The sequence below is a fragment of the Chaetodon auriga genome, chromosome 5 (genome assembly GCF_051107435.1).
Source record: "Chaetodon auriga isolate fChaAug3 chromosome 5, fChaAug3.hap1, whole genome shotgun sequence".
In the NCBI taxonomy this organism is placed as follows: domain Eukaryota; kingdom Metazoa; phylum Chordata; class Actinopteri; order Chaetodontiformes; family Chaetodontidae; genus Chaetodon; species Chaetodon auriga.
Window position 1 is genome coordinate 28,359,486 of NC_135078.1, and position 21,966 is coordinate 28,381,451.

A 21,966-nucleotide genomic window follows, 5' to 3' on the forward strand; every position below is an offset into this window, starting at 1 on the left:
TGTATCACTGTATGCAAATCATAATAAGAATCAGAAGACACGTATTTAAGGAAGGAATGCACTTAAAATCACAATGTTAAAAAGTTTTCTCTAAATTATATTTCCCCATCGTGATGCTTTGCTGACAGAGTGTAAAGTTCACTGTAAATTAGGAGGAACTGAACTAAAAAGGTTGAACTCGAACTTGAAAGGCTTTGCGAAGAGCTCAGGTGCTGAAGCTAAATCCAACCTGTCGTCCTCTCCCTGGAAGCTTGCATCATGTTGGTTTGGCTGAGTTTGCTTTTACTTCCACAGGTTAATTAACTGCTTATCAGTAAAATGTTGCCTGTCGTCATGTCATCCAGCTGAATTCTGTATGAGGAAATATGACAAAGGAAGAACAACAAGCAGAGCTGAAAAGACGTCAGCGTCACGTGTTCTGGTCGTCTGCGTCTCCTCCAGCCGCCTCTCACCTCCTGCAGGTCCATCCATCTCACAGACTCCCACAGCTGCTGTTCTCCACATGTCCACCAGATGCCCTCGGACTTTCTCACCAATCCTGGTCACCTGACTCCCGCATCCACCTGCTCACCTGTTCCCGTTTCCCAAATTATGCCCACCTGCTGACACACCTGCCTGTCATTATCTCACCAGTCCTTCGGTGCACGCGAGCAGCTCACCAGCACTTTCTTTTCCTCTGCCAGTTCTTCATGTTGAGCTCATCCCGTCTGCACCTGCTCCTCATTCCCCACCTGGTATCACCTGTGTTTTGACCCGCCGCCTGGCCCTCCGGTTTCGTGCGAACTGCCTCCTCACTGTGAGCCTGAAGTTTCCTTCGACCTGTTCTGCCTCAGTGTCTGCACTTGGGTCCTCAATCCTATTGCCTCATACACACATCTGTGACTGTTTGACGCAGGATTTAAATGCAGAAGCCCATTATCATCCTCTCTATAATGCATTACCAACTGATCCTTGCAGACTTCCTTGCAGAACTGTGTTTTCTTATGCATGAAGGCGATATTTGAAAAGGTAGGATACCACATAAAGGTTGGGAATCCTCTTCTGTTGATGTTGCTGGAGAAAAGACCCTGAAGAGCGCCGGTTTAACCTTTAATACGATGGTGCTTTAATGGTGTTTTCAACCTTTCTGCCATTAACTTCACTGATGTTGTAGCACCTCTGCTGCTGGTGTTTCAGCATGTGAATTGGTCTTAAGAATAAGAAATGAGATGATCATCATACGAACTAAGAAGCATTACACATGATAGTTCCTTCAAATAAAACAGAATATGAATCAAGGCCAGAGCAACTTCTCAATCATCTGGAAACTTCAGAGCATCGTCCAGCGGAGGAAACACGACTCGTGCACAGACAGCAGGAGCGAGCCGAGGATCAGATCGCTTCATAATCAGAGGAAAATCGATACACAGCCCTCGTTCTCTCAAAAGACAAAAAGAAGAGCGCGCAGTATTTCTTCTCCTCGTCGAGCCGTCGAGCAGCGGGAGATAAAGTGCCAGATGTTTTGGGACGAGCCCCCTGTCTCCGAAATGTTTACCTGCTGCTCGGATATGCTGCCTGTAAATCTCTGCATAATTAAAGTCACACATTTAGAAGTCAGGGTCAGAGTAAATAGAACCTTCTTCAGCTTCTGTTTTCAGTCTCTCTTCGTCCTAATTGTTTTACTTTTCATACATTTTCACACTCTGTTTCAGTGGGATTCATTACGCTGCAAGAAAGCAGGTCCTTCCCTTGCTCTATTATTCAGGGCTCAGTCACTCACAGACAGTCATTAAAGTTTCATAGGAAGCAATTTGGTGGCTGAGTTATTTGCAAAGTGAGGTGAGTGCATATGGTGGTAGTATACCTTTGTTTATGGCCTGGCTCTTCACGTCAGAGGAGCGCCACTCTCTTCTCTCACCGGGTTAATTTTCACCCGATGACGCCTGAAGAAACTTCATCTGCAGATGATCATCAAGGAGTCAAATCACAAGTCGATTCATTTGAAGAATGTCTTTAAAGCTGCGAGATGAAAAATCAAGAAAACCTTTGAGCCAAAAAGATAAAGTTGTGATGTTGCTTCTAATGTTGGGAGTTGAATATAAATACACCGTGAAAGTTAATTATTGATCCGCACATTTCTGCGTGGCTCGCATTGCCGGTTATAGCAAATACTCAAAAAAGCCAGATGCAATGAGAAAGTGGGTCATGTCAGATTCGTTCGACAGCATAAATAAGAATTGATGAGCAGACCACAGGGAATTTAAGGGAACTTAGCACAACAGATGATTGCACAGCGACGTGCCGTGAGTGTAAAGAGCGGGATTACAACAGCAGAGAGCGGTTCACCCATAACAATCTCCAACCGCTCATTTCTGTATATCATTAACAGATCTGACGACCAGAACGACCTTTGACCTTTGGATAAAGAGAGACGACACCAAGGGCATCAAACTCAGGATGGAAAGACCAGAATTACAAATATTCTTCCTCATACGACATTCATTTCATCTGTACAGAAATCACCTTTTCAATCAGTTATAGAAATGACATGTCAAAGTTAGATCTGCTGATACTGTTGTTGTTGTTTTTGTTATTATTTTGTTCCATTTAAGTTGGGACCTGACGGACGGCAGACACACAGCGTCATAAATCCTTAATGAGAGACCTGTACGTATGCTCTGAACTGGTTTGATGAAGCTAACACAGAGGAGGATGCAGCCTGTTGACTGTGGAAGTGTCGCCCTGACACGGCTGCAGTCCGCTCAGGGACGCCTCAGGGCTCCTTCCTGAGACCGCCGACCTTCGTCATTTACCCTCCAACGACTCTGATCACATGAAACATAAGAAGTTTCATTTCCTGCGTGTCTAAAGTCTGAGAGAAGCAAACTGAGGTTTGGAAAAATGAGCCCAACAGTTTAAAATGTTTAAGATAAAAAAAGTCCAGATTCATGTGATTCATAGCTGAGCTGATGATGCATGAACACAGTTATGTACTGATGACCTGATATCTGAGAAAACTGATGGATGGAGGCTTCATGGAAGAGCCACAGGAAGTCTGAGAAGACCATAAAACTGCATCACATGACCTCACCTGTGCACCTCTCCACCTGACTCACCTCTTTCATCAGCTGTGGTGGTTTAACAAGGAGGACAACAACTCCCATGATCCCACGGTGCCTCATGACATCATCGAACTGCGCCCCCTGGTGGCATAAATGACATACTGTGTGTTTAATTAGTGCAAAACTCTGACTAACATCTTATAAACTGTTTGCAGTATTAAAGAAATATTTCTACTTTCATAAATCAGGTAAAATCTTCGTTTATTTTTCATTTTGAAAATCTGATCTAATTAATATATTTTCTATTTATCATAAAAACTCACATCTCTTTAATCTCATTCACCATATTCAGTCACAGCTGCGTCTGCCACACATGAATGAGTGTGTGTGTGTGTGTGTGTGTGTGTGTGTGTGTGTGTGTGTGTGTGTGATTGATCAAACAGTGGAAATTAAATGAGTGTCAGTGGAAGATGCTTCAGTGTGTTTTTGTTTCTTTGGCACAAACTCTCTGTGATTTGAAGTCAAATGTTCATTAACGTCCATCGCTGGTAATTACGCTGCTCATTAAGTAGACGGGAAGAGGGACCCATTAGAAGTGATGACTCTGACCTCGACTCAAAGTCCCATCATGAGGCCTTCAGAGCGCACGAGGCATTTCAGTGTCCGAGCGCAGCACGAGGAGAGGAAGACACCTTCTCAGCTTCATTCTTGTCTTAGCTGAAAAGAAATCAGATTTAACGTGAATGAGAAAAATCTGCTGCTTCCCTCTGCACCGCTGTCGTATTTCTGATTACATTCAAACAAAGTTCTTGTTGTTCATCAGAAACTGTGCTTGTTTACTTGTAAACAGCCGACATTTGGACCCCTCAGACAAAGACAGAGTTCATGGTTTTTCTCTCTGGTTACTGTTTTTCATGTTCTGAAGCTTAACAGGCTGACCTTTTCATGGCAGACCTCTCTGCCTATGAAGCACTAATTAAGGATCACATTAAAAGCACTGGGGGTCAAGCAGCGGCTCCACACACAGGCTGCACTGATGCTGCTCCAGGTGTGATGAACACACCTGGTGTGAACCACACTGAAGGGCAGGCAGACAGCACAGGGATGCAGCATCTCACTGAGCGAGCAGTCAGGGAAATGATTCAGATTGTAATCCATTTCTGAGGTATGCTACTTTACATTCCCATTTTATGCTACTATTAGCATATCAAGCAGGGTACTTCTGTTCTACTACGTCTACTTTTAGCCATGTACATGTATTTACATAATTACCAGTTAAATGCAAATTAAGATACAAAACATGAGCTTCTAAAGAATGATGCATTAAACTGTCCAACAGAAAAAGGCATAAATCAAAGCATCCAAATGCTCCTTAAATGCATCAGTAATAATATCCGAACGCACACGCGCACACATTTGGAGTATTATTACTGGTAAATAATGTGCATTAAATGCATTAAATGGGGCAGTGAGCGCTTGTCGTGTGTGCTGCTTCTAAATTTAGGCCATAACAGTGACAAACTCTCTCCATCCCTGTTTGTTTGATGTGAAAGTGCTCGTTTATGGGCTGTTCGGAGGCGTCTGACCGGCACAGCGTCTCCACAGAGATCTAAAAGCGGAGCAAACAGACTTCAGCTCCTCCGCCTTCATTGATATGCAGCCTCAGCTCACGGGGACAATGGAGTCTAGTTTGGTGTGGGCTGCGGAGAGTCGCTCGGTGACCAGGAGAGGGCATCTCAAGTCCTGAAACGAGGAGTGTGAGCTCAGTATAATCCAGCAGCACATCGTTCCTGTTGCTATACAACTCATTTATTCTTGATGCCACGGTCAGCGGGTCTAATCCACAGCACACTGCGCCTTTTCCCTCCGCTGTCCTCCTCTCAGGCAGGATACATCCAACTTGTCGGGTCTGGACGACAGTTTTTTCCTCTCAGATTTCTTCTCTTGGTGTCTTTTCTGCCACTTAACCTACACTGAACAATTGGCGACTCGGTGTTTAAAATGTATTTTAGATGTCATTTATCCATCATTCTCCCGAGGCTGCGAGCTTGAGCGCGTCCATTCAAGGGCTCTGAAAGGTGGCAGTGTGAATATGCTCCATCAGGCTCATGTTGTGCGGTAACGCAGGAAACTACAGGCAGAGGTTGATGCACACCTTCTGGAGCTACCCACGTCTCCGACAGGTGTGCGGCCGTGCGCTAAGCGGATCTGGCTGCGGCGCAAAGTGCGTATATTTCCCGTGAAGACAGGCGTCCTGGGTGCGTGTCCAACTGTTTGGACCGAACGCTGAGTGTGTCTAACATGTGGACCTGGGACGCATGCAACAGAGAGTCCTGAACATGAGGAGAAGCCGACATCGCGCAAATATGGGTATGTAGACTGTTCCGCAAGGTACTTATGGTCCGCATGTCTGCGCAAAGTCTTCAGTGTTTTGTCTAATTACAATCCACTTAAAGCTAATGTGGCTGGTGTCTCTGCCCAGTGCGGGTTATGAATGATGACTGCAGGCTGCGGGATCCGAAGGAGGCTTGTCGCTCAACAACTGTTAGACGAATAAAGCCTGATGCATGTGGGCATCAAACACCTTTCCAGCGTGTGAAGAACATGACTTTGACTGTGATCACGAGTGGAAATGTGTGTGTGTGTGTGTGTGTGTGTGTGTGTGTGTGTGTGTGTGTGTGCCATGAACACAGGGATGCAAATGAAACAGGCTGGGAATAACCTCTGAGTTGACAGATGCATCAGCACTCTGTGGATTCTGACGTTTGGTTCCCTGATTCAGTGCCGTTCGTCTTCTGCTGGTTCTGTGTATTTTGGTCCTGGTTTGATGTTTGAAGCTCTGAAGTCTCTCACTTTTCTGTGTGTCTGCAGGACTTCTTGTGCTTTTCAGATGGCTTGTGTTCACCGTGGTGGTGCCCGCCTGGCTGCTCGCTGCTCCGAGCGCCATCCGCGAGCGTCCCTGCCCCCAGAGCTGTAGATGTGATGGGAAAATAATATACTGTGAATCCAACGCCTTCCGCGACGTGCCAAGCAATGTCTCTGTCAGCACACAGGGCCTCTCTCTGCGCTACAACAGCCTGGCCAACCTCAGAGCCCACCAGTTCGCAGGCCTGAGTCAACTGGTTTGGCTCTACCTCGACCACAATTACATCAGTGCTGTGGATGGCCAGGCTTTCCACGGGATACGCAGGCTCAAAGAGCTGATCCTCAGCTCCAATAAGATCACGCTGCTGAAGAACAACACTTTCCACGACGTTCCCAACTTACGCAATCTTGACCTTTCCTACAATAAACTGCAGGTTCTCCAGCCTAATCAGTTTGTGGGTCTACGGAAACTCCTCAGTTTACACTTGAGGTCAAACTCCTTAAAAACTGTCCCGATGCGAGTTTTTCTTGACTGCCGCAACCTGGAGTTTCTCGATATCGGCTACAACAGGCTCCGGAGCCTCACACGTAACGCCTTCGCCGGACTCCTCAAGCTCATCGAGCTTCATCTGGAGCACAACCAGTTCTCAAAGATAAACTTTGCTCACTTCCCCCGCCTGACTAACCTGAGGGCGCTCTATTTGCAGTGGAACCGTATCAAACTGCTGACCCAGGGCCTGCCGTGGATGTGGACTTCCTTGCAAAAGCTGGACCTCTCGGGAAATGAGCTGCAGGTGTTGGACCCGAGTACATTTCAATGCCTCCCTAATCTGCAGACTCTTAACCTGGACTCCAACAAACTCAGCAATGTGTCCCAGCAGACGGTGGAGGCTTGGATCTCCCTCACCACCATCAGTCTGGCTGGTAATTTGTGGTACTGTAACCCCAACATATGTCCCCTGGTGGCCTGGCTCCAGGCCTTTAAGGGCAACAAGGAGTCCACTATGATTTGTGCCGGCCCTAAGGAGGCCCAAGGAGAGAAGGTGACCGACGTGGTGGAGACGTATAACATCTGTACGGCAACACCCACCCCCGTCCCCTCGACGGCATCACCCGTCACTTCTGCATTTCCACCTGAGCTGCCGCCTCTTCCCACACAGTCTGCGGGGGATAAGAAGCTGATCTGGAACAGGACAGCCTCCCCTGCTCCTACCGAGGCCTCTCCCACTGTCCCTTTGCCAGACACTGAGTATGTGTCCTTCCACAAGATCATAGCTGGAAGTGTGGCCCTCCTCTTATCTGTGGCTATAATTCTGCTGGTTATCTATGTCTCATGGAAGCGCTATCCCAGCAGCATCAAACAGCTCCAGCAGCGCTCGGCGGTTAAAAAGCGGCAGAAAAAGGCTCGGGAGACTCAGCGCTCCCTTAATTCACCGCTGCAAGAGTACTATGTGGACTACAAGCCTTCACACTCAGAGACTATGGATGTGCTGGTTAATGGGACAGGACCTTACACATACACCATCTCAGGCTCCAGGGAATGCGAGGTATGACCGTTGCCCTCCAAAAATCCATTTCCAGTGCGAGGCATGAGAGGTAAATTTTCTAACAATCTGTGGAGAAAAAGACTTTTTTCTCCTCTACTCTTGTCTGTTTTGGGATAAGGAAGTAAAGGTCAGTGCATGGTGACTTGTTTTGCGATACTCTGGCTTTGTTCAGTTCCACATGAGCACCCGCTGCTGTTCTGGATCATGCAGGCTTATTGCTAAAATATGATTCCCATTAGCTGGAACTGCAGTCGCAGCCCCTCTCCCTGGATAACTCAGGTACAGTGAGATGCACGATAAGCAAACCGGGTTCATCCGTCACCCCTGACATAAAGGAGCTCATTGATGAATCTATGTATTATCATCCAGTCTGTTAAATGGCTTCCAGTCCAGAGCGGAGCGATAAGAAAGCGTTCGATCAAGTCGCCGTGCAGCCGGTCCTCCCTTATCCCGTGTGTTTGCTACGACAGCTGGAGTAGCAAACGCACGAGTCATGTGAGTCCTGAAATTTGTCTGTTGCTGTATTAAATATGGAAGTATTTACAATCACACCAGCTGATCATCTCCATCTCAGCTTGCAGCAGCCACATATGTAAGATTTTACTCATTAGTTGAATTTACAAAGTTCAAACAGTCACCGCAGGCTGGAGAACAGTTTAACAGCCTGCAGCCAAATAAAAGATAAATTATGCATTTTTGGACTCGGTTTCTGTTTGGCTTTTGTGTAGCACTGCAGCAATAAACTGCATTATGCTGCTTCCTCTGCGATACAGAGGAACTACTGGGCAACAAGCTGAAACTCCGAAGAGTTTCAGTGAAACATGCCGTCCTCAGGCCGGACTCTGACCGCTGGACGGCGCAGAGTGATGGAGACAGACGCAGAGACTAATCAGTTTGCTGCTGCTTGATTGGACTCTTTCTGCCTCTGTGTTCTTTCCCCTCTTATTCCTCACATCTGTCTCTCTTTGTCCAGCAGCTCTGTTCCTTTGACAGTATGGCTAAGTGTGATTAACAGGACATGTTGTGTTGGGAAAGACGTGTCTCTGGAATCTGAGCTTCACCTTGTCGGACTAACCAGACTCACTGAGGAGTACAGGAGACATTTTTCTTTCTCCGTTGTATCTGTCAGCGCAGCTCACGGTCGAGGTTTTATCTCAAACTGCAGCTCATTTCCTACATTCTGCGTGGAGCCTATAAATCACTTTACAGTTTGTTTCTGAGGATTGTGCTGTAGCACCGCGTACACTCCTGTTGTGTCCTGTTCTGAAGTTACCGGCGAGGCTGGCACCAGTGTGTTTCATTGTGTTGGGTAATGTGACATGCTACGAGCTGCACAGGAGCTAAATCAGCTGTTTGTCAGATTATCTGCAGCGGAGCATTTCTCAAACACAGCAGAAGCTGGAGGTGAGATGGTCGTCGTATCAATCTTGTAGCTTTCACGTGGGAATGTGGCGTGGGAGCATTAAATGGCAGACCTAATGGGGCTTCTGCTAGCTAGAATAACTAATAGCCCATCAGAGGTAAGGAGCCGAGACTTCCCTCAGCTTTGTTATTCCTTGCCCTCTACAGCTCAGGGGAGCAGCCTGAGTAGTTAAAAATGTGATGGGATTTTTTTCTCTGTGTGTGTGTGTGTGTGTGTGTGTGTGTGTGTGCGTGTGTTATATTTTGTGCCAAACACAGCAATGCAAAGAAGACACCGAGCGGCGCCTGACTTTCACATCCAGGTTTTATGCGCGTTTAGGTTGGAGTGGTGCGTTTCAGACTGTTTGAATCGGCAGCATTATTTCATCCGTGTTTATTAGCCGTGTAACTGGTGTGAGAATCGGGTGCGAGCAGCCGCGCTGTGCAGCGATACTGTCGACAACTATTTGCATCACAATACAGGCAGTGCAGCAAATCTCTGCTGATATGTGAGACGGCGCTTCAGTTTTATTGAATGGCACACAGCGGAGAGCGTCAAGAAATAGAGATGTTGTATCTGAAAAAAGCTTCTCTGGGTTCAAACTCACAGTCTGAACCATATTGCAAAGGCCCCGACCCAGTGAGCCCCCCGCACAGTGTTTTAGCTACCCCAGATAGCGAGCACTTAAGCTATTAGCTGCATTTTCAATTAGGAGAAAGAGCTTTGTAATTGAAGCCTGTTATCTTCTGCACATGCCCAGACCCACTGACTTGGAGTAAATTTGTTTCTATAGATTTCCTCCAGCACAGCTCAGCAGGTTGGCTTCAACGCTGCAAACCGAACTTGGCGAGTGTGAATTTTGATGAACGCTTTGAACTGCGCCTTTCCGTGCTCTTCCTGTGGCACATTATTAAGAAAGGCCCTCTCTCCCTTCTATGCCATCCACTTCTGTGCTCACAGAGCAGCTGCAGTGGTTGCTGTCCACCCACAGATCATCCTCTGCAAAGTTAGTTCAGAAAATATTAAGGTGAAAATCCCACCGTCTCAGCCAAAGGGGATTCTTGTACTCGGGCAGCATTTGCAAGCATTAATAAGGTGAGGAGATCCTGCTCTCAGATAATTAAGGTGGGCTGTGAGAGGCCAGAAAGGAAGATGTGCCGCCGCCGCTGCTCCAACTGAGAGACTGGACTCCAAATAATTACAATTTTCAACTTCACTCCATCTTCAGGCTGTTGTAATGCTAACACTCTGATGAGCAGCCAGCCGGTTTTTAAAGCGACAATTCAGGCCAGCACAAGCTCTAATCATGCAGGAGCTGTTTTCATTTTTCCCAGCGTTTGCTCTCAGAGACGTGGCCCCCCGCGTGCCCCTCCCGGTTATATTAAAAACTAATGGCTCCGATGGATCCAATCAGTGTTTGCTGGGACAGCTGCGGGTACATTTTACTCACCAAACATTTGTTTAATTTTCAGACTGGAGAATATGAGCCCTGTCTTTGAAACGTCAGGAACAAGAAACAAAGATGATGAGCGATGGAAATATACAGCCTGGGCTTGCCAATATGGCAGCTTGCACTTCATCTGTGCGTAAATGCACAGACGGCAGGCTTCCATCATGTGAAGGGAGTTTGACAGTTTTCAATATTTGCTGTTTGCTTGCCAAATAAAGGTTCGCTGCATGAGTAAAGTAAGCCCTAAGAAAAGATGTCGTCCTTTAATACGTCCATCAGCACGTATGAGCGTCACATTTATGACAAAACAGCACGACGCGCTGCGATGAAACGTCACGCTGCGATGAAACGTCACGCTGCGATGAAACGTCACGCTACGATGAAACATCACGCACTGTGTGACAGATTTGTGTTTTTAGTGCTTCCATAAGAAAAGCTGCACTTGACGCCATTAATTCTCATTTTGCTTCGTGTCTGGTGGAATTGAACAGGACTGGGCGTGCAGGACTGGATGGTCCAGCGTGGAGGACTGAGCTTTTATCGTACCTGATGACTCGGTGAGAAATGGGCTCCGTTGACTCCGTTCAGACTCGCTGCAGTGAAATGCAGGCAGACTCGGCCTTTTAAGTGAATTGGCTGTAATGGCTGTTACACAACATCGTTTTTTCAGTGTCACTTATGATTTTGCAAGTGGTGACGTGAAAAAAGTCCCTGATAGATTTTTGTGTGTGATCAAGTAGATCACAGAGGCTCTGTGACGCTGGGGACCGTCTGCGGGGTTCTACCACTAAGATTATAGAAATGCCGAGTTTCAAATTCAGATTTTCCTCCTCCTCTGCACACAAGGCATAGAAATTGCTCAGAGCTGCAACAGGCTCAGAGATATAATTGGTATTTAGCGGTTTAAAGGAACACTTTGGGAAATACACTTATTAAGAAAGCCAAAAAAAAAAAAGCGATTCTTTAAATGGAACAATTCAAACATCAGCTGCAACATCAGCTCACTCATCTCACTCAGGAGAGACTCTGACTCTAAAAATGTCTCACTTAATGTAGGAAACGTCCCCAAAACACACACAGCTGAATTTATACAGTGCCCCCCCCCCCCTTCTTTCGAGGCTGTGATTTCATGCCGAGTTAAAAACGCTGCGGTGGGATTCATTAGCACAAAAGCACATAATCAGACCTCAGACCTATCTTTGGTGTTAAGCACCTCTCGGGCTGCATGTGCGGGGGTGAGGTCTCCTTCAGATAAACATACTCTGCGATATGTGCGATTCTGGCTTTTGACAGATGTTCCTCTCGGAGGTGTGATGTCTGCTCTGGTGAGGAGGTGGAATACATTTCACAAACTTAGCAGCAGGGAGAGGCAACAGCCGATCCGTGCAATGAAAGCCTGTAATCGAACACGGCTTGTTAAAATGAAGACGGCAATTCTGTTGTTTCACAGTAATTAATCTTAGCATCTCTTCTTTCATCCAACTGATGTTTTCATGATTCTATTATTCTCATTATGATGTACTAATAGCACACGTCGCAGCCTGCTAATAGCTTAATCTGGCACTGGCGGAAAATATGATGTTCTTCCTCCACGCTTCAACACAGACGATATTGAATTTCACTCTGGGTCGGTTGTACTTATTTACAGAACATATACGATGAGCTGCTGTTTGTGTCTGACGGATCATTACGGCCTCTCGCTGAGGCCTAAAGCCAGCCATCGTCGAGATCTCTGAGAAAACATTTAGCTGCTGAGGAAGAAGAAATGAAAGTCGGCGCTTTGCCGACCTCCAAACCTCCTTTTTAAATTGAGGTCAGGACTGATTGACAACATCATTAACTCCGATATGCACTTGATATTACTCGATAACCGAGTCCTTCACTTAAGCCCAAGATCAAATTAACCTGTCTGTTACAAACAAATCAGGTGAGTGGGGACACGTTAGGACAATGTTTTAAATATAATGCAACAAAGAACTCATGAGAAGGAACCAGAGGGCCCGTTTTTACTCAGACTAATTTGGGTGCAAATGAAAAAGACCACAGAGATAAATCAAACTAATTCTTCCTTTGCCGTCACACAGTCTGCTGCCCCCCCCACCCCCCACCCCCCCGCAGCCACACATAAACCAGGATGAATATTTAATGTGTTATTAAACTTCTCTTGTGTTCAAGGCCACTTTGTTCAGGCCGTGGTGAATCAGCTAAAACCAATTTCGTGTTAATTAGAAGTAATCCAGCCTGTTTTTGACGTGAAAGGATGGAAAAGTTCACGTTCAGGCAGCGAAGACGTCGAATGTCAGCGATCAGCTGCGACTGTCACTGGAAACACAGACTGAGCATCAACGGCGACGCAAGACGAGGAGTCTGCAGCCACGCCGGCAGCCCCGAGAGGATGCACTTAAGCACAGACTGAGCTAAATGCTAACATGCTAATTAGCGCCGACCACAGTTCACGGCTGAGGCTAATTAGAGAGTAATTAGTTTTGCAGGTATTTGGTCGTCAAACAAGAAAATGTGGAGTTTGTAGTGACCTCCAGGACGACACATGACAGCATACATGAAAATGCTGCTGTGAAGCACTCTGGGCCACAGAAGACTGAGGCGACCTGCTTCAGGGTCACAACAAGGGAACGACAGCCAGCGGTGACTGTCGGCAGGAAAATCTGATCAAAGTCAGATGAAATGTTCTTCTCACCAGGAAGGTTTCATGTTGGAGCATTTCACTTGTTTCCAGCTTTTTTTTGTCCCTAATTATCTCAATGAGAACTCTTTACTGAGATTTCATGACTGCTTCTGAGTCATTTCACGCTTGAAACAAGGATTTCCAGAATTGTAAAGATTCCTGTTCTGTTGGCAGATAATTGAGCTTATTTTAAGTAAAATTTCCCTCATTTCGTTGCCTCTTGTCTTGTTTGTGAGAGCTGAGGTTTTGCAGTGAACACAGCAGTCGGTGTCCCTGCAGCCGTTCGTGCTCATTCACTTCAATGTAAACATGGTTTTGGGACATTTGCTGAAAGAACTGATGCTGTTGTTTTTCTTCTGAGGACAGTTGGCTGAAGTCTAAAGTCTTAAATAGTCAATTTCCAGTTTTATCTGAGCAATTAATAAAATGCCTTGAAGGAAGCACTTCATCAAGCGGCTTTAATGTCCTGCTGCGGGGGTGTTCCTTCCTTTCCTGGGCTGACTTGGTTGTTTGAAGATGTAATGCTTCATCCGCGGCCACATTTCCAGTTGGCTGTAACTTCAGGGGTGGACATCTAGTTTTGGTGTCACACACTCTGAAAGATTGGCTCACAACTTTACAGCGGCATTCAACAATCCATCATAAAAGAGAAATGCATTATAGAAGAGCCACAGAAAGCAATTTCTCCCCTGACAGCAGCCCCAACAGACCACAATGCAATGCAGCGTCATGAAAGGCTGCAGTCTGAGCGAGGGGTGTGACTCTCCCTGCACACCATCACTGCTCGCCGTACGCCCTTTCTGCAGACGTATGGCCGAATGCAACAAGCCCCCCCTCCCTCTGTGACACTTGTCAAAAGAAGCAAGAAGTCTGTAACTGAAGCTGAAGCAGATGAGGCGAGTTGAGGGAAGTTTGGCGCCCAGAAAATGTTTTAAGCCACCTCGGTGCAGAAGCACTCCTGGCGTGCGCTGAGCCTCACAGACTGATGATACGTAACAGTGTAAGTGTATCCAAGGGTGGATTTTTCCATTAAGTCTTCAGTCTGAGTTACAGCCGAGGAACAAAAGAACGATTTCAATTCTGAGTCCGGACAAATGTTTCCCCTGAAAAAAGCAAAATCAGTAAATTTCTCATAACTTCCCAAAAATCTGAATCCCATCACTCCCTATCAGGCGTCCTATTATGAGGGCGTATCTGTCAATCAGTAATCACATGGCCTGGATTCCCCCACTTTCAGCTCCTGTTCACTCAATCAGTGACACTTGTGCTATAATGGGCTTTGACAGCTTATCTGGCACTTTATGAAAAGTCAGGCGCCGAGGACAGAATGAATAATACAACGTGAAAATAGTAGACATAACATTTTATGCTGCTTTATGGTCGCAGCAGCCGCCTTCATTTTTCAGCTCAGCTTGAAGCAGTCGCTGCCGTTCAGCCCTTCATTTTATTATGATTCCTTTAATTAGAGTTATTAAGTTCGTTTGACGGAGTCGCTGTCGTTCTGTCCGCTGTGCCGCTTTCACTCGCTGCAAAAGAAGTCGGCAGCGATACTTAAAGTGTTGACTCGGCACATTAGCGCACGTCCTGGTAAGTCGGCGGACTTTGCGTCTGCCTCCAGAAGAGTGTTGTGATTTCCCCAGAAGCTAAAAGCCCTTCATCACGTAGCCGCAGCGTCTCGGCCTGTGTGATGGGACAAAGTGGTGAGTCAGTCAGCACAAACTGAGATGATGCAGCATCTCTGCCAACTTCTGCTCCTTTTAGCTTATTATGAAACGCCTGTCAGGCCGCTGCATGTGTGGGGGGAGATGTCCCCAGAATAAACATAACCTGGCACAGTTCTGGTACCTACTTTTTGGCAGTGCTCTTGCTTTTGTGTGGTTTATACACTGCTGACACGAAAACAGATAAATGCAACAGCACTACAAGTTCAACAAGACCGAGAGCCGGAGCTCTGAGCTAAACGCTAATGCCAGCGTGCTAACGTTCTCACAGTCGGCTGTAAAACAGGCAAAATATCACAAAAATCTGGGTATTAAAAAGTAAAGGCTTAAATCATGACCCTCCACGAAGCATATGGCGGCACGACCTTCCTCGAGTCAGCACATGAACTCATCAGTCGTTTCCCTCATGGTTTCCCATCATCTACGTCTTCTTCTGCTTCTTCTTCGTTGGTCACCATTCGCGCCACCAGCTGCTCTCCTCAGTTCACCTGACTCCTGATGTTTCCTGCTCATTGTTCATTTCGTTCATTGCCATCACTCTTTGATTATGTTGTTCAGTGTTATTTTATATTGCTGCACTGGTCTTTAGTTTTTTGGTCTTTTTTTGTCCTTCGTTTGTCCTCGCACGTCTTTTTCTGTGTCAGTACTCTGAGTGCAGCGTTTAAACCGGAGTCACATTCCTTGTATGTCCACACAATCCGGGCCAATAAACCTGATTCTGATTCACAGGATCAACAGAGGCTGCAAATCCATCGGACAGTTTCACTTAAAATTGATGCATTTGGGTGGAAACGACTGATGCTAGCGCTAACATGCTAATGTTTAGCAGTTCTAATGTATACCACAGTTTTAGTTTAGCCTGTTAGCATCCTAACTTTAGCCAATTAACACCAAACACAAAGTCCAGCTGAGACTAACGGGAGCGTCAGTGTTACATGGTTTCTGGATTTCATGGAAAAACATCAAACATCCGTTGAGTTATTTCACTCAGGAATAAGAATCTCAACCTCAGGACAAGTCGCAGGATCACAGCCGCCATCGGGGTGCTGTGTGCACATTCTGAGCCAATCCATTTTGCAGAATATTGAGTATTTGCTGGCGTGTAATTTGTTGTGACATGCATTGTGCACAGGTGGAGGGAGAGGAGGGACTCATGTCTCCGTCTCCCCTCTGGGTGCCAATGTAACCTTTTCAAATCAAACAAATGGGTCAGCCCTTTGTTCCGGCGGAGTATTTTTACTCGCCCTATCTGAAAGGCATGTAATGCACTCTGATCAGCCGGGTGTTTCACTTCAAATGCTTTCCAGATTGAAGACATCAGGCAAATATTAAGCTAACATTTCATTCTGCTGCAAGCCGGCGAAATGAAAGTAAATGCAGTCGTGGAAAGAGAAGAAAAACAACAGTTCACGTTACAGCGCGAGGGTCGCTCGTCCCGTCGGATTGCATGTGCTCCGACTGTTCAAACTGATTTCAGGCTTTCCTTCCCTTCATGTCCTCATTCCCCAGGTACCCTGCTCCGTGTTTTAGCGCCATGTTTTCCCACCAACATCCTCCCCTCGCTGTGTTTCCTCAGTCAGTAAAAAAAGAAACAGGCCAACAAACTGGGTAACCTGCAGACAGACACGAGGAGGCAGGAAGCCGCCACCAGCACACATTCAGCACTTCAGAGTAAATCTGCTCTGGTTCTGGTCAGGAGCAAGAAATCTGCAGGAAACCATGAGAGGGAACTCAAGAAGAGACTCACAGAATTAGCCAATTTTCTCGGAGATGAGCTCATCTTTCTCCTGCCATTATACTCCGCAATCACATTAGCTTGAGAATGACATATTGAGATAAAAATTCTATTTTGGTTTTAATGTTGGTAGATAGGCAAGATTATGTTGAGAATATTGAGAGCCAGAGTGAAGGGAACTTTGTTATGAGGTGAAATGATTATTTAGGGATGTCATCCTTTTTTTTGTCCTTCCTGTCCCATCAGATCAGATCTGATTTTATCACATTACAAATGAAAACGTCACGTTTTCTGAAGCGATCCCAGACTCGACGCTGCAGCACCAGGTGGAAGCTTAAGGCTGCTTCATTAACCGGTTCGGTTCGGTGCGGTCTAACTCCTGAGTGTTTGCCAGCTTCGTTTGGCCTGTGTGACAGCTGTCAGTCAAACTCCAGGAGCAGACAAACCACAGAAGATTATGATAGAAGATGTGTGACTTTAGCTTGAATACAAAAGCTTAACGACTATTACGTCCATCTGCTCCATCTGTGAGCTGATCAGGAAGTAAGCTGAAGCAGAACACGCTGTAGGAAGTCTGGATCACCTGTTATACTGATGTTTTTCTTCTTCAGTAATGACTCTTTTAACATGGATGAAACAACGTCGTTCAGGCACCAAATGTACGAGTGAGATCTGAAACAGTTTTGACTCTAAAAGAAGAATAATTCAAGCTTTCATTTAGGAGAATACTGTGTTTCTTTGGCCTTCTGCAGTTTCCTCGGCGGTTAGCTCGAGCAGATGAAGCTGTGTTTTGTCTGTATGTTGGGCTGATTTTCTGTCATCCAGCTCTAATCGAGCTAACTCCACACTAACCTTCTATTTGGGAGTTTTAAGAATAGCTTTGCCAAAGCAGCACGCCTGTTAATTCCAGCTTGTTAAAGGCGTGAAACAGGAACATGTTCTTATTTCAGTCTGCACACATTTTAATGCTGAGCTTCAATTTCCAATAACTGGTGATTTGTGACGTTCTTATTTTTAATTTAAGCTTTATTTAAAACATGGAAGCGACGAGAGCAGGCCCTGATAACAGCACATATAACACATCTAAAAATGACGAAACAAGAAGAGAGATAACATCGACTCAAATGCAGAATCTATTTGCAGCCTTTCCACAATTACTCCAAACAGGGTGTGTGCATGCGTGGATTGTTTCTGACCAATCAGAAAGCCAGAAGGATTTAGAATTGTTGAGTTCGTTTCCTATGCTGTGTTCTCTGGTAAATAGAAAGAAATCTCTCTAATCTTCTTCATTCTGTTTGTCATTATTTATCATAATTAGGGTGATTTCAGGTCTGATGATGCTCATAATCAGTTCTTTATGAGAGAACATAAACACGCATGAGAAGCTTTAAAGTGCTGCGTGACCTGCAGACGCCGTCAGTCTGCATGTTTGAAGCTGATGATTCAGGCCAAACCCTTCACTCTCCCAAACTGCTGTCTTCTAATGGTTGTGTGTGTGTATTGACTGCTCTCAGATATGTTTTAATGACTGGGCTCGCTGCCCTCGAGGGGTCAGGATTCATGGTTGTCTTGAAAAAGGAGGAGCTGGAAGCCACTTTGAACACCAGGCAGCTGCACCTGAACAAACACTTGAAAGCGTTTGTGAATTTTTTTTGAGTCCTTCCACTCGCCGGCTCAGACTGCAGCTTTCCAAACGTCCTCCAGTCGCAGAGAGTTTGTGGTCTGGATTGAAATCAGCACAGTTTTAAGGTTAGAGAGCCTCCACTGACGTGATTTAATAAAGCAAACACACAGCGGCTGGTCAGGTGAAGTAAGCACAGGTTGATTTCAGGCTTTTTAACACGTGATCGATCAGCTGGGTTTTTGTTGTTTTTTGGGGGGAGAGTCTCCTGCATGTGCTTTTTTTAATTTGATGCAACAAATAGATTCAGAACTGAAGAGCCTGATGTGCTGCAGAGCGTTCCCACCACAGATAAATCAGTGGGTGAGATTATCCCTGGAGGAGGGAGGCGAGGCATCTCGTCAATGGAGATCAGGACTCGGTATTGATCTCGCAGCCCGTACATGTTTGACATTACTGAAACCTGCTGGTTTTTGGTGACTCGTGGATCTCAGTCAATCTCTATTTCCATAGAGCACAGAGGTGTGAGCGGGGAGGTCATGTGCTGCTGTAGTTTTTCCACCCACTGGTTAAGCTGTTTTTGTTTTCTTAGCACACGGCACACACTTTTTTTTTGTTTTTTTTTGTTACACAAACTTGATTTTGTGGTATCCTGTCAAAAGGACTCAAAGGAAATTGACCACATCTGAAAGCAAATGATGTCCTGTGTATTAAGGCAGCTTAACACACACTCTAATGTCCTCCTAAAGATATTACAGAATCAGTGATGGAAGCTATTTTCCCCTGCAGAGCATTTTATTGCCCACAGTGCATTTTTAGTGGTAATGTTTTTCCAACCACATTTAGTCCCTCGCAGTGATGCGGCAGTACGTTCTCCAAAGTATCTCTGTTTGCTCCGACTTCACATTTCAGTCCCACACTTGAAATAGTGGAGAGAGGGCCTTTTCCATGTCTCGAGTGAGCAGAAAACAAGGCCGCTGCTATGAGCTCCATCTGCGGTACGTCGAGCCACAAGTCAGAGATGCAGGTTCACGCATACTGCTGGAGTCGTGCACTGCTTGACTTGTGTCTACAGCCTACTCACACACACCCACACACACACACACACACACACACACACACACACACAGTCCGACATTCATCACCGAAGAGTTGTGTGAGGCGAACATGTGTGGCAGCTACATCCGACAGCAAAGTGAGGAGAGCGAGTTCCTTCTTTGATTGTGGAAATTATGAATAAATCCTCGGTCGTGTACTGTTTGTCAGCAGTTTCAGAGTCGGCCGGCTGGCGGTGGCTTTTTCCAATTCAGTGACAATTACCGTAACAGATACTGGAAAGCCACGACAGGGGCCCGAAAGCAGCCCCTGAAGCCTGTGTGGTGGAGAAAGGCTAGCTGACACCCCATCATGTTCCTGTTAATATACTTGAAAGATGCTGAATGGAGAGATTTTTCAGTCTCATGAGTTCCTCTCTTGGTTAACGGTGTATTTATATTACCACTGGTTACACTCACAGAAAGGCTTCTCCCAGTCACTTATGAAAGAGCAGCAAGGGCCACTTTATGGAGGAATTCATTTTGTAATAATAGTTCAAATTTTGCATAATTCACAAGATTTAATTATGCCCTGAATTTCTGAGGAACTGTGAGGACAGAAAACCTCAGACTGTCGTGGTAGAACTGTGAAATTGGAAAAAAGCAAATCCTAAAGTTGAACTTCCCGACATCTCAAAATTACCTCCATTAATCATCGCTTATGTGGAAGCCAACAACCATGAGCTCTATTTACAGGAATCAATGGTGCAGGTTATCAGGCTCTTGGAAAACCTCAGCCAGCCCTCTCAACATGGCGGAGCAGCCACAGGACGCTGACTCCACTCACACCATTGAACTCCTCGGCCTGTTACGCAGAGCGAGCCAAGCCGCCGTGTGAAGGAACCTCACTCGGCTGTTTGTGTCAGAAATGACGGCGTCTTCGGCTGGAGCGGAGGTCGGCCGGCGGATCTGGAGCTTTGCTCCGGGGCTCAGCTTTTCTTTAAGCCTTCACTGAGTCCTTCCAGTTAATAGAGCCATAACTTTCACTTCTCAGCAGCAGCACTTTAATTACAGGAGGAACAAAAATACAAAAACTAACTGAAGACTTTTCATTAAGCCACACTGTCTGTTTGTATTGATGCTGTGGTGGTTTGGAGAACTTTCCTCATGTGCTGTGGAGAGGCGTGGGGTTGGCTGAGGCTGGGCGTGGCTCTCCAGGTGGCGGGGAACCGCCTCCTGCTCAGCTGGGACTCGTCACAATCAGCACAGTATAAAGACTGTGGACTGCTGGAGACTCGGCGGCAGACTGTTTCTGCTGCTCAGTGGTGTTGTTAGCCAGTTCCCAGCAGCACAAGTGTTCCCAGTGTCTCATCGCCCACAGCTTTACTTCTTTATCATGTAAGGGATTAATGTCCGATGAAGAGTCGATTATCAGGATTTAAAGCATTTTACAATCAAAATCTGAAGTTTTTCACGAGCTATAACATCTGAGGATCTGACTAATACCTGGAACAACCATCACCATCCCATAAGATTCTTATGCAATGGAAACATTGTTCACTACTTTAGTAAACAGGAGATGTTTCTGGTCCAATCAGCTCATAGAACCCTTTGGTTCAGCTGTGAGCCAGAAAGCTAACGTTATGCTAGCATGATTCAAAGCCAGTAACACTGCACACACTGAATATAATTTGTTTCTAGCTAGCTGTCCAATCACATCACTGTGTCCTGTAGGACTGGAGGACTGCGCTTGGTGTCATTAAGATATTCAGACTGGTGGACGCTGGTGTCTTTACTGCTCCTCCTGTAAACATCTCAGCGCTGGTCTGGAGTCTGCTGTCAGTCATCAGGTTGAATGACAGTTAATATCGACCCTCGCTCGTCTTATGATGTCCTGCTGTGTTCCCTCACATACAGGCTGCTCATTGATTTAGAACAGTGAACAGTTTCAGTGGAACTGCTTAGTCGGTGTCCATTATCAGGAATAATGGACTCCCTGCAGCCAATCAGCATCGAGTATTCACCACACCCTGGTATAATTAATGCTGTTCTTACAACACATAACTTAAAAACTATGGAGATATTTTTGGAAAATGTTTATATTATATTATCAGTTTTTTGTGATTCTGTCCATCAGTGAAAATATATTTTATCTTATCTCAGCTTATCTTATCTTAGCTTATCTTAGTTTATCCTTATCATGAATCCAGGATGACGACAGCGTCAGTTTGGTGTTCATATAAACTGTCCTGCCGACATTTGTCTGATGGGATGTGGACACTTCTACCTCTCAGCGTGTTCGCTCATTAATTATTCGCTGTCACAGACACTTTCCTCCGTGGCGAGCAGGAAACTGAGATCCCGGATGAATCATCATCATTTTGCGTCCTCGCTGACAGATGAAGTGTTACGAAACTGTTAAATCTGCATCGACAAAATGCAACACGTCGCATTGTTGGCAGAAGTGAATGTAAATCAGATTCAGTTTTATGTGCACGAATACGAGGAGTTTGACTGGAGTGTTTTCACTGCTCTGCATTTAAAACGCCGTGGACGCGACTCTTTTCTTGCGCCGTGAACATTTTGTGGACACTCTCATGAAAACATCACACCCACAGTTCAAACTGTTAAATAACATGTTGGACAGTAAATGTACTGTTTCGTGTTCGCTCAACAGGTTGTTTTTTTAGCATGTTAGCAAACGTTTGTCCACTCACTCATCTGTAGAAACAGAAACATTACATTAGCATTAGCATTAGCATTAGATTCATCTTAGCTTGTCGCAGTGTAACAAATGTAACATGTGACTGTATGTGTTTATGGATAAAGGCTTCATGGAGACTTTGATTCATATTTAAATGCTG

The 21,966-nt window shown here is 45.7% G+C and overlaps 1 protein-coding gene across 2 annotated transcripts in view; it reads left to right on the forward strand.

The window, feature by feature from the left end:
• Window positions 1–4,628: 4,628 nt before the first annotated feature.
• Window positions 4,629–21,966, forward strand: part of LOC143320314 (leucine-rich repeat transmembrane neuronal protein 4) — a 42,904-nt gene continuing 25,566 nt past the window's right edge. The window contains exons 1-2 of one of the 2 annotated variants that reach the window (XM_076729836.1): window positions 4,629–5,411; window positions 5,913–7,502. In XM_076729836.1, coding sequence (XP_076585951.1) covers window positions 5,360–5,411; window positions 5,913–7,459 — 1,599 coding nt within the window. In that variant the 5' untranslated portion in view covers window positions 4,629–5,359 and the 3' untranslated portion in view covers window positions 7,460–7,502. The remainder of the gene's footprint in view (window positions 5,412–5,912; window positions 7,503–21,966) is intronic. The other variant, XM_076729835.1, reaches the window with a different exon arrangement.